The sequence below is a fragment of the Narcine bancroftii genome, chromosome 11 (genome assembly GCF_036971445.1).
Source record: "Narcine bancroftii isolate sNarBan1 chromosome 11, sNarBan1.hap1, whole genome shotgun sequence".
NCBI lineage: Eukaryota > Metazoa > Chordata > Chondrichthyes > Torpediniformes > Narcinidae > Narcine > Narcine bancroftii.
In genome coordinates, this window is record NC_091479.1 from 44826675 (window position 1) to 44839855 (window position 13181).

The window sequence follows — 13181 nt, forward strand, 5'->3', positions numbered from 1 at the left end:
TACTGGGGCTCGTGTCAGGCGATGCTTCAAGTCCTCGAACCATCCCTCCTCCTCCTGGGTCCATTTCAATGGATATTCATTTTCATTTGTCAATTTTTCATACATAAACTTCACCAAAGCTGAGTAGTCCTCTATCCATAACCTACAGTAACCTAAGAGTCCCAGGAATTGTCTTATTTCCTTCTTATTACGGGGTAACGGCATTCTAGTGATTCCCACAATCTGTTCAGGGGTAATCCGTTTCTGTCCTTTACTTATCTGGTGTCCCAGATATACCACAGTTCTCTCAACGAACTGTAACTTGTTCCTGGACACCCGTAGACCCTTTTTCCCCAGATAATTCAAGAGTCTAATTGTATCTCCCCTCATTTCTTGTTCCTTGGGTCCTGATAATAGTATATCGTCCACATACTGCATTAGTTGGGAATCTTCAGATTGTGGATAGTCCACCAGGATTTGTTCTAGCATTTGTCCAAACAGGTTTGGAGATTCAGTGAACCCTTGGGGCAATACAGTCCACCGAAGCTGTCTCCGTCTGCCTGTCCATGGATTTTCCCATTCAAACGCAAACATATCTCTACTTTCCTCTTCTAATGGACACGTCCAGAAGGCATCCTTCAAGTCGATAACACTAAACCACTCATGGTCTGGGGGAATCCGACTCATAATAGTATAGGGATTAGGCACCACTGGGTGGCGGGTCTGAACAATAGCATTCAAACTTCTTAGATCCTGAACTAGGCGATAGGATCCATCTGACTTTTCACTGGGAGTATAGGGGTGTTATAAGGTGACATGCATTCTTCTAATAGTCCGTCTCGTATTAGAGTCTCAATTACCGGCTGTAGCCCTTTTCTCCCTTCCAAAGAAATAGGATACTGACGTTTCCTTACCAGCTGATGACCTGGTATTAATGTGACATGTAAAGGTGGGATGTCCAGACCTCCTCGATTTCCCTCCTTATACCAGACTCTCTCGTCAATCTGCCGTTCATCCTCTTCCTTTAGAGCACAGAGGTGGACTCGCACTTCTCCATCCACAGGGAGAGCACCCAAACCTAGGAGAGCCTGTAAGTCCCTTCCTAGGAGGTTAAATCCAGCCGACGGTAACAACAAGAGGTCTTGTACCCCTTCTCTTTCTTCCAGTTTCACTGTTACTTGGGGAATTATTGATACCATTCTGGGAGCCCCTTCTATCCCAGAAATTGTCAAATTACTTTTTACAGGCTCAGTTCCGATTGGCACAGTTATTACACTACTTCGTTCCGCTCCTGTGTCCACCATAAAGACCACCTCTTCTCCCTTGGGACCAATTTTTAGTTTTACCAGGGGTTCCCTCTTATACTTGGTCCCTAACATTTGGAACCCCTGACCCCCCCTAATCTTCTTCCATAAGTTCGAGGGCACGCAATTCCCTCTTGTATCGGGGGCATTCCCTCTTAAAGTGTCCTTCCTCATTGCAGTAATAGCACTTAACGAACCTCCGGGGTCTTCCCTCTCTTGGATATCTTGGATTGTTTAGAGGAAGGTTTTGTTTTCTTTCCCCTCTGGATTCGGCATTCATCTGTCGGATAGTCTGTACCATAACCTTTGTCGCCCTCTTTTGATCTTCTTCTCTCTGCACATATACTTTTTGCGCCTTTTTTAACAGGTCACTTAGGGGTTTTTCGCTCCAGTCCTCCTCCTTTTCTAGTTTCTTTCTAATGTCCTGCCATGATTTGGAAACAAATTCAATTCGAATAAGCTGTTCACCCATTGGTGTACTAGGGTCCAAGCCCGCATACTGTTGGACATTCTTTCTCACCCTCTCCAAAAAATCAGTAGGGGACTCATCTTTCCCCTGGTGGTTCCCAAATGCCTTGGTGAAATTGTGACCCTTTGGCACAGCCTCCCGTATCCCTTTAATTGTCCACTCTCTATATTGTCTCATACTTGCCAATCACTCGGGTGTTCGTTTGTCCCACCTGGGTTCATTTAAGGGATATTTTTGTTCATGGGGTCTGGGGTCCCCAGGTTGTTCATATTCCCACATGAGGAGGGCAGCCCGTCGAATCATCTGCCTCTCCTGGGGTGAGAATAATGTTCCCATTATTGCCTGCATCTCTTCCCACGTGTATGTGTTTGGTCCCAGGAATTGGTCGAGCTGTTCAGCCAGTCCTATAGGATCTTCCAATAACTTTTTCATTTCTTTCTTAAATCCCCGCACCTCTGTACTAGTTAGGGGAACATTCACATATCCCGTTCCCCCTCCCGGTCCTCCCATAGGAACTTCCCTCAGGGGATTTAGGCTTATTGAAAACTTTGATGGTCCTGGACCAGTCTGGGATCTTGTCCAGGGTCGGTTTACCAGTGGAAGTTTAGGGTCCGACTCCCTTAATTCATCCTTTTTTTCCCGGCCCCTTTCTGGGCAATCAGATTCATCACCTTTCCCCTCCGGTAATGAGCTTTCCTCGGGCGCAGTAGGCACCGGGGGAATGTAAGGAGGGGGAAGGTTGTCCAGAGGTTCCCACTTTTTTTCTCCCGCTACCCTCAATTTAAAACATTTTGTTAAGGATCCTGGCCAGGGAACCCAACAAAATGCATACGCTGACTCTTCTTGATTCACCTTTGGTCTCGAATTTACATATATGTTTAATGCTCGTCTAACCCAATCCTCATCAGATCCAAATTTCGGCCACCAGATCGAGGAACCTTTAATAGGTTGTTTCGACCAAAGGAGACAATATTGGACCATCTTTTTCTTGTTTTTGTCTCGATATCTTTTACTATCCCAATTTTCAAACATTCTCCCCAAAGGGCTGTCAAGGGGAACTCCCAGGAATTGTCCTGAATTTTCAGACGAGCCCTTAGATTTTGATCCTCCCATTTTCCCACCTAGATCTGTTTATCGTTGCTGAGGACCCTCTCGTTCTGGACCCTACTCCCTTCTTCTCAGACGCCTCGTCGGAGGTACTGTCCCTCCTTCGGTTACCGCTGAGGTTTCCCTGGGGTTGACCCCTCTCTTCTCGGCACTTCGTCGGAGGTGCTGACCCTCCTTCGGTTACCGCCGAGGTTTCCCTGGGGTCTATCCTAGAGTCCCACAACAGGGTCCTCACGCCACGACAAAAGCTCTATACCTGATCTATTACGTTAGGTTTTTTTTCCAAACAGGTGTATCCCGTTACACCTGTTACCCAATCCCCACACCACAATCGTAAGTCGTCACTTACCGGTGTCTTCCCGGGGATTGAACCGTCACCCTTCTCCTCTCCATCTTGTCGTGTCACCTTGTCCGGATACCACTCGCTCAAGCCGCCCGAAGCGACGAGCAAGGGACTAGGAGCCGCTGAACTCAGCGGGGTGCACCGCCTCCGATGTCCCTCTTCTCGCCTCCCCTCACGGCCGGAGTGTAGATCCCGGACGAAGCCCATTTGTCAGAAATAAAACTTCTCACACATGAGTCTCTTTAAAACTGATGACACGACAAGCATTATTTACAAGTCTGCAGAGTTGGACTCAACTGGCTTCTCACCAGTTAAGCCCCGATACATACAGTGCATTGATTTTTATGCCCTTATTGTTTGCCCTTCCCCTTCTTATTAATACTGTTTTAATTGGTTAGTATTGCAAAAGCATTCTAAGTATAACTGCATTTTTAATTATCACGTTCGTTACGTACGCTGCGAACTCTACATACACTAAATTCTGTTTCTCACCCTTCTTATCAATCTTTTGTCTCCAGCATGTCTCTCACTATGACCATGAAAAGATATGTTTAAAAAAACATATCCAGCTGAACCTTGTGTCCTTGGCTGCTAGTAAGCTCCCTGTCCGTTCTGGCTTCCCTTTTTATGATTAATCATCACATTTTAACTTAAGTCATTTTAACCTAAATTCTCTATATAACAATCCTCTCTCGATCCGTGCTGCTGTGTCCTCTCATAATGTTGTAAGGTCATTTTCCTTTTTTCCAACGACCAAGAGATCCATATTCAAACTTTCCTCCTATCACCTGCTTAAAACACCCCAGAAACAAGTCTGACGATCTTTGTGCACTTCACACGCTTCAGATAAGGAAACTGTACACATGACTCCTGATGTAAGATGAACAAGACCATTCGATGTGAAATTGGAGCTTGCGCGCTACTGTGAAGGGTGGAAAGAAGGACACAAACTCAAGAAATCAAAGTTAAAGATTGCTTTATTACACTGGCAGCTCTACTTCAATTCTCTCCCCACTGCTGTTGCTGGAGTGATGTCACAGTCGTGCCGGCCTCCAATTGGTCAGTGCTCCCACCTTTGTTGATTCCTGCAGTGCGGTTTTTCCTCTGCGACAAAAGTTGTTGGTCCCCGTGGACTCTGTGCGGTCACCAAGTTCGTCAACCATCTTGTGTACAGGGTGGCATCCCAGTTAGCATGAACCCCCACCTCCCCAGAAGTAGTGATTGGAGCGCTGTTCGCTGCTTTCGGTTGTCTATATCTGCGTCGTGGGGGCTGACTTGAGACCAGTTTGATAATGTCCAGATGTGCTGGCTTGAGGTGGTCGATGTTGAAAGTCTCTTGCTTCGCACCAATATCCAGCATATTTAACCGTGAAGTGTGGAATGAACGATACACACCCAAGAAGTCGAAGATGGGTTTGTTGAACTGGCAGCTCTGCTTATATACTCTCCCGCTGCTGACGACAGGTCTTTCGAGACTGCAGCACCGGCCTCGAAGTAGTGGGTGTTCCTGCCATTGCTCATTGCTTCCCGCCGTGCAGGATGTCACCTGGGATGAAGTTTGTTGGTTCTCACAGGGTCTGTTCAGTCACCGCGTTCATAAGCCATCTTGTGTAATGGGTTTCGTCCCGGTCGCAGGCCACTATAACCATATATTCTAGAAGCAGATGGACCCCATATTTACAAAGGGTGTGTTTAAATATTTAAATGAGGCTCTGACATTCCCTTTCTCCTTAAGGCCTCAGTTTATGAAAAGACATGTTGAAGTAATCGGTGCTCCTGTTTGGGGGTCCCTTGTCCTCATTTTTCTTTTTCTTTTAGCAAAGTGATGGAGGGGAATGGGGTGGTTTATGGGGGGATTTCTTTATTCTTTCTTTTAACTATGACACGTATTTGCGTTTGATTTGTGTTATTATTAATTGTGAAATGTTTGTGGATTTAATTTATAAATTATATTTTAAAAAAATATCAGAGGTCAATCCACAGGACCTAAAGTGGCCAAGAGCAACACTGGGGATACACTCCTGCCCCCCACCACCCCAAATATCAATGTGATCCACTACGATCATTGACTAAATCATCGAGGACCCCTTCACCCGGCCAACAGCATCATCCAGCTATTCCCGTCGGGAAAGAGATCTGGGAATTTCAGAGCCAGTACCTCCAGGCCCAAGAACAACTTCTCCCTCTGGGCAGGGAAAATGTGGAACAATAGTTGATGAGCTGCTCATACAAATACTCCTCGACTCTGCTACTTATTCAACAATATCAAGTAATTTTTCTGGACGTGCTGCACATGTATCATTTGTCTGTTGGTGTGAGGGCTTGGTTGTGTGTTGGCATGTGTTTACCCCAGAAACCCTATTTCTCAGGTCGTACTTGTGCTATCCAATGGTAATAAATTTGACCTTGTACTTTGGAGTGGGTGCAGAAGAGATGTCCTGGATCGGAGAATGTATCTCATGAAGCAAAGTTGACTGAGTAAGGCTTTTCTCTTGCCCGCCCCACCCCCCCACAAAATTGACTTTATTTACAAATTATTTACAAAGAGGAAGACCATTGCAAGTCTTTTCTCCTCCTCCTGTTGTATCCAGATATTCCCTTCACTGCACATTGCTGTATACGTCTCTGTTTACCTTCATTGCCACCACTTTGATACCGTGTGGTTACTGTCCCCCTCTGCTGTTAGAGGAGTTCCCCTTGGTCTCAGCCTCTCAGTGCCTGGTAATGGGAGGATTATGATCCATCCCCATAGTGCCTTCGTGTTGGCTGCGCCAACCCACTGTCCATCCCTCCGCATGACTCCTGCAGCCTGGAATGTGCCAGTCAACAGCGTTGCCGCCCTGACATCTCCACTTGCTGAAAGACCAACAGGTTTAACATAGAACACGAGAGCACAGTACAAGCACTTCAGCCCTCGATGTTGTGCCGACCGATGTATTCCTACCAAAATAAAAATAACTAACCCCTCCCTCCCTTATAACCCTCCGTTCTTCTTTCATCCACGTGACTCAGAGCCTCTTAAATGCTCCTAAGGTTTCAGCCTTCACCACCACCCCAGTTCTAGGGCTCGTCCCATGTCCCTGACCTGGTACACATACACTGCATCCCCTCCCATTGTCACCCTCCTGCTCCCCTCACCTCGAGCCAGTAGTAAAGGTGGTTTCTGTTCCAACAGGTGTTGGGGACCTCAACCAGGGTGCAGATCCGGGAGATGAACCCCAAGTGCACCGAATTCAAGTTCCCACAGATCAAAGCACGTCCGTGGGCCAATGTAAGTGACCCGATGGTGAAGCAGAGCTCCAAGGGTGGTCTCCGTCCTCTGGGTCCATCCCCAATACTATCCCCTGTCACCCACCAGGACCATCCCCAAAGCCCCCATTTCCCACCAGGCCTGTCCCCAACCCCCTCCCCTGTTGAGATCATCTCCAAAACCCTGTTCACCAGCGGGCCTGTCAACAAAGACCCTCTCCCCCACCGATCCCATCCCCAAAGCCTCTGTCCCCCTCTGGGCCCTTCCCCAATGCTCTGCCCATTTCTTGGACCATCCCCAGAGCTCCTGCCTCCCACCAGGGCCTTTAACAAGCCCCTGTCCCCCAACATGCGCAGCCCAAAGTCCCCATCCCCAAACCCCACCCCAATTAGCCCATCCTCCATCAGGTCTGTCCTCCCACCAAACCCTTTCTCTCACTGGGATCCTCTCCAATCGATCACCCATCCCCCTTCCCCACCTATAGGCCTTGGAATCTGAGCTGCTCCTGGGACCCCCAGACAGTGGAGATGTGGGGAGGGCAGTGTTCCATCTCCTTCCCGGTGGCAGCGTCCCATACCTTCACCAAGCTGGGGAATCCCCTGACCCTTGGCACAGGGATATCTGTCCCATCTGAGCCAGTCCTCTCTCTCCCCCGACCCTGGAGAATGTAGCCCAGTTCAGCTGGTTGCTACAGTAAACTCTGCCCTTCACCTCTTGCTCCAGGACTCCTGCTTCCATTGTCCTTCAACGAGCTTTGTGACCACAGCCAGGAGCTTCCCCCTCCTCGTTACCCTTGGCCCTGTGGGTGAGTGGAATTGGGGTATTAAAATTTGGGTGAGACCTGGGAAAGAGAGTGGTGATCATCCGGCCAGGGAGAGGCATTGGGGACAGAGTCACTGGGCAGGGGTCAGAGCATTAGGGAAACAAGGGCACTGGTATTGGAAGCAATCACAACTCATGGAAAGTAGGAGGAAGAATCCTGGGAATCATTGAGAGTGGTGAGGTTAGTGCCACGGTTAGAACAATGCTGTCAAGAGGCCAGCAAGCCGAGTTTGAATTTGACACTGTCACTGGGGAGTTGTACATTATTCCTGTGTCTGCGTGGGTTTCCACCAGGTGCTCCTGGTCCTTCCACCATTTAAAATGTACTGGGGGTTGTAGGTCATTGGTGTAATTGAGTGGTTGTGGCTCATAGGCTGAAAGGGCCTGTTCCCGTGCTGCATGTGTCAATCTAAAATCTCCATCTAAAATGATAGTCCAGCCTGTCATGAATTTTATTAAGGATTCAACTCAAAAGTGTGATCCAGATAGACAACTCCGAAACAGTCCTTTCGGCCCTTCTTTTCTGCTGGCCAAGCTGCTTGGAAACAGTCCACATCCCTCTCAACCTTTTCATTCCACAGACCCATTCAACTCACATTACATTGTCAATCTCACGTCCTGTGGGAAGAAGTTATTTCCCTGCCTGTCAGCCTGATTTTGTTCCTCCATATCTCCTTCCTGATGGTACTGGGTCAAAGATGCTATGTGCTGGATGTCTGCGGGTCTATTTACAGGCCCCATCCCTGGACAATCAGAGGCTCCTTGTCTCGAAGTCCCATCCATGTGGCCTCTCCCTCATCAATCCCTCATCGGAACACAACTACCCCCTCCTTACCTACCTCTACCAGCCCTTAGTATCCTCATCACAGTTCCAGGCACCTGTTATGTTCACCTTTGATGACCTGCGCCTGCTCTAATTTGGACCCTGGCCTCACCTCTCTCTTTGGCTTGGCTTCGTGGACGAAGATTTATGGAGGGATATGTCCACGTCTGCTGCAGGCTCATTGGTGACTGACAAGTCTGATGCGGGACAGGCAGGCACGGTTGCAGCGGTTGCAAGGGAAAATTGGTTGGTTGGGGTTGGGGTTGGGTGTTGGGTTTTTCCTCCTTTGTCTTTTGTCAGTGAGGTGGGCTCTGCGGTCTTCTTCAAAGGAGGTTGCTGCCCGCCGAACTGTGACGTGCGAAGATGCACGGTTGGAGGCGCTATCAGCTCACTGGTGGTGGTCAATGTGGCAGGCACCAAGAGATTTCTTTAGGCAGTCCTTGTACCTCTTCTTTGGTGCACCTCTGTCTCGGTGACCAGTGGAGAGCTCACCATAGAACACGATCTTGGGAAGACGATGGTCCTCCATTCTGGAGATGTGTCCATTCCAGCACAGTTGGGTCTTCGGCAGCATGGATTCAATGCTTGCGGACTCTGCCAGCTCGAGTACTTCGATGTTGGTAATGAAGTCATTCCAATGAATGTTGAGGATGATGCGGAGACAGCGCTGATGGAAGCATTCTAGGAGCCGTAGGTGATGCCGGTAGAGGACCCATGATTCGGAGCCGAACAGGAGCGTGGTAATGACAACGGCTCTGTACTCACCGATCTTTGTGTGTTTCTTCAAGTGGTTGTTTTTCCAGACTCTTTTGTGTTGTCTTCCAAAGGCGCTATTTGCCTTGGCGAGTCTGTTGTCTGTCTCTTTGTCGATCCTTGCATCAGATGAAATGGTGCAGCCGAGATAGGTAAACTGGTTGACCGTTTTGAGTTTTGTGTGCCCGATGGAGATGTGGTGGGGCTGGTAGTCATGGTGGGGAGCTGGCTGATGGAGGACCTCAGTTTTCTTCAGGCTGGACTTCCAGGCCAAACATTTTGGCAGTTTCCGCAAAACAGGACATCATGCACTGGAGAGCTGGCTCTGAATGGGAAACAAAAGGGGCATCATCTGCAAAGAGTAGTTCACGGACAAATTCCTCTTGTGTCTTGGAGTGAGCTTGCAGGTGCCTCAGATTGAAGAGCCTGCAATCCGTGTGGTACAGGATGTAAACGGTCGACCTCACCTAAACCATTGGAATAACCTGCGCCTTCTACCCTCGAGAGCCCGAGGGAATCCGCACCCTCAGCAGTGTCCTGCTGGTGCACCATCGAATGCCCTCCATCCCCTTCCACGGGTTCCCTGCTGTTATCAGGCTCCTGGATGGACCCCACCCTGGCAAAACTACCCATATTTTCACTGATCCTTCTGTACCTCTACATTCCGTAAAGGGGTCAGGGTTGTGTTGTGGGACTGGTAGAGAACAAAGCACCAATATCAGGAGACAGGGAGCAGTGTAGAGTCCCCCAGCTCCAGGAGACAGGGACCAGCACAGAGACCCCCAGTTCTGGAAGACCGGCTGAGTTGTACACAAGTCTGGAAGTGGCTGGGCCCAGAAGTATACAATGCTATGTTCCAGGGTAAACTGGAACAAAAGCGAGGAATGCACTTTGGTAAATCAGTCCGCTGTCCTCTTCACAGTCAGATCTGACTACCTGAAGGTGTCGGGGAACTGGCTTGGAGAGGCCGAGGCATGCAACAAGAATTGGTCAGAGCCGATTGTAAAGGTTCACCAGAAATTGGGTCTGTGGGAATGACATTCCTTAGCAGTAATGGGGAAGAACCTGGTCATCAGGTGCAAGGTGCTCTCGGTACTGCTGCGTGTGATGCAGGCGTGGCCCATCCCACACACCTCTGCCCTGGCTATTACCAGAGCAGTTTCCCTCTTCATGTGGGGGTCCAAAATGGATGGAGTGGGAAGGAGGTCCATGTACGTCACCAGACTATGGTGTTATGAGCCCAAAGGACCCCAAAACCCAGCAGCAATAGACATTCACCAAGACAAGTCGTTATTTAAAAATAAGTTGTTTTATTTATCTTTTAATATTAAAACAGAATCAAACTTTAACTTATCTCTATTAACTTAACTAACCTTAATCGCCTTCTAATCTAAGCGCATGTGTATGATGTGTGTGTACATTTAAGAAAAGTTATTTGGTTCACAGTTCAATCTCACTTCTCATTCTTCCAAGTTCACTAGTTGTAGGCAATTCTGATACTGTGTAAGGAATTGAACATGTATAAAGTTCATCAGGCTTTGCCACTCAGGAAAGTTCTGTAGGCTTTGCAGAGAGAGATTTGTTGTTCCAGGATTTCCACAACTGAGCTACCACCATTAGTCAGCTCAATGTGTCGCTGATAAAACTTGGCCCATCAGGGTTCTCCAGATAATAACCTCTTTCTTTCATGCTAGCACTGTGTTCCTTCCTGTTCCACTTATTCTGAGAGAAACATCAGACAGATAGCGCTTCCAGCCATCTGCCACTCTGGTTCATACAATCTTCTCCTGGCTTGCACTGTTTAGCTGCTTTCAGTGCCACACACACTCTGGATGAGAAAGCTTGTTTCAGCCCTTTCTCTCTCTCTCTCTCACTCCAATTGAGACTACTAGAAAGCCCTTGTGACTCTCTCACTTGCAAACCCCCCCCCCCCACCCACCTCTTCAGCAAACAACAGAAGTTATCCTTCTTGGTCAAGCTGTTGTCTTAGCTAAACAAAACCCTGGGGTGACCTTTCTGTCGGCATTTTGTAGATATTCAACCAGCCAGCCTGTCTCCAAACCAAAACAATGGTCTAGTTATTTCATGACCTCATTTCAATTAGCAGCTACTTGTGAAATGTGCATAGCATTCTCCATCGTTTCTGTGATGTAACTGAATATGAATTCTTCAGTATTTCAAATAAGATCTGTTTTAAAATGTGTGTATGTATTTAACCTACTCTAATTTTACCAGATTCTCCCAAATATATATTCCATTACAATGGGGTTAAGGGTGTAACCAATGTGGCCCTCATCGTGTGAGGCTGCATCAGGCTGAGTATGGAAACTAAGTACAAGGGCACAAAGTGCCTCTATGAACCAAGGATCTCCCTGTCTCAGGTGTTCTGAAGGATTGGCGCAATGTCCCAGTCAGCTGGACTTTGGCACATTACCTTTGTGGAAAAGTTTTCATAGACAAAATTTTTGACAACAAAGCCATCAGATAGTGGTCAGCACAGAATTCCTGCTGACACAGAGAGGCCAGGACTTGATGAATACTGCAGGGTGGTCCCCTGAGCAGAGAATCCAGAGACAGATATCTAGTCCTCCCTCTGGTTAGCGAGAGTGAGGCCATCACGGACAAGGAGTGTGGCCTGAAGGACCAGGTCAAGGAACTTGAGCTGCAGCTCGATGACCTTACTCTGGTTAGGTAGAAAGAGGCTATCATAGACGAGAGCTACAGGCAGATAGTCGCACATGGGCCCATGGGACGAGGTGCAGTGGGTTACCGTTAGGAGGAGGAAAGGGAGGCATCAGGTTCATGTCCAAGCACCCGAGTCTGTAATCTTCAGAAATCAGTACTCCACCTTGAATACTGCGGAGGGGGATAGTCAGACTATGATGGGCAGAGGTGTGGTGTCAAACTCTGTAGGGATAAAAGGAAAAGGGCTATAGTGATACGGTGAGGGTTAGTAGGATAAGGAAAGAGACAAGTTTAAATAATTTGAGGGCGGAAAAACAGGAAGTCGTAAACAGATGTTGCAGTGAAAATTGTGAGAATGGTAGAGAGGAGGATTTGCAGAAGGTAGGATGTAGGAGATCCCTGAGTTGTATTTATTTTAATGTGAGGAGTGTAGTAAAGAAGCTGGATGAGCTAAAGGAGTGGATTGACATGTGGCATTATGATGTTGTGGCCATTAGCGAGACGTGGTTGAAAGATGGTTGTGACTGGCAGTTGAATGTTCCACGATTTCGCTGCTTGAGATGTGACAAGAGTTGGTGGTTCAAGAGGGGGAGGTGTGGCATTACATGTCAGGGAGGATATTACAGCAGTGCTGAGGCAAGATAGACTGGAGGGCTCGTCAAGAGAAGCAGTGTGGGTAGAGCTGAAAAACAAGAAGGTTGAGGTTACTATTTTGGTATATTATAGGTCTCCAAATGGGGAAAGTGAACAAGGAGAGTAAATGTGCAAGGAAATAGGTGAGATATGCAAGTGAAATAGGGTGGTGTTGGTTGGGGATTTCAATTTTCCAAACATCAATTGGGAAACGCAGTCAGTAAAAGGGCAGGATAGCTTAGTATTTATGCATTGTGTTCAGGATTGCTTTTTGCAGCAATATGTTGAGACGCCAACTAGAGGGGGAGCAGTGTTCGATCTGTTGTTTGGGAATGCAATGGGGCAGGTGACAGAGGTGAGCATTAGCGAGAACTTCGGATCCAGTGATCATGGGTCCATTAGTTTTATCTTAATGATGGAAAGGAATAGGTCGGGTCCGAGGTTGAAGTTCTTCGAGTGGAGGAAGGCCAGATTTGGAGAAATGTGGAGGGATTTGCAGAGAGTTGTGTGGGCTGAACTTTTTCCTGGAGAGGATGTAGAGAAAATTTGGGGGGCATTTAGTGGTGAGATTTTGAGAGTACAGGATCTTTATGTTCCAGTCAGGCCAAAGGGGAAGACTAAAGGTTCGAGGGAGCCATTGTTTTTTGATGAAATTAAGAAGTTGGTTTGGGAAAAGAGGGAAGCCTATTACCAAATATAAAAAAACAAGGGATTAAGGAGATGTCTGGTCATTACTTAGATTGCAGGAAGAACCTTCAGATGGAAATTAGAAAGGCAAAAAGAAGGGATGAGGTGTCCATAGCTAATAAGGTGAAGGTGAATCCTCAGGGTTTTTCAGATATGGGAACAGTAAAAGGAGGGTTAAACATAGAATAGGTCCACTGGATGATGGGACTAGTGAACTATTTCAGGAACCGTATGAGATGGGAGAAATATTGAACAAATTTTTCTCGTCTGTATTCACGAGGGAAACGGACATTGGGCTATACAAGATCAGAGAGGCAAAGGGCTTA

General features: G+C 47.6%; 1 protein-coding gene across 1 annotated transcript in view; it reads left to right on the top strand.

Moving 5' to 3' along the window:
* LOC138745207 (uncharacterized) overlaps positions 1-13181 on the top strand; it is a 76373-nt gene that overhangs the window by 13645 nt on the left and 49547 nt on the right. Inside the window, exon 3 of the mRNA XM_069902268.1 lies at positions 6378-6473. Within this exon, the coding sequence (XP_069758369.1) occupies positions 6378-6473 (96 nt within the window). The remainder of the gene's footprint in view (positions 1-6377; positions 6474-13181) is intronic.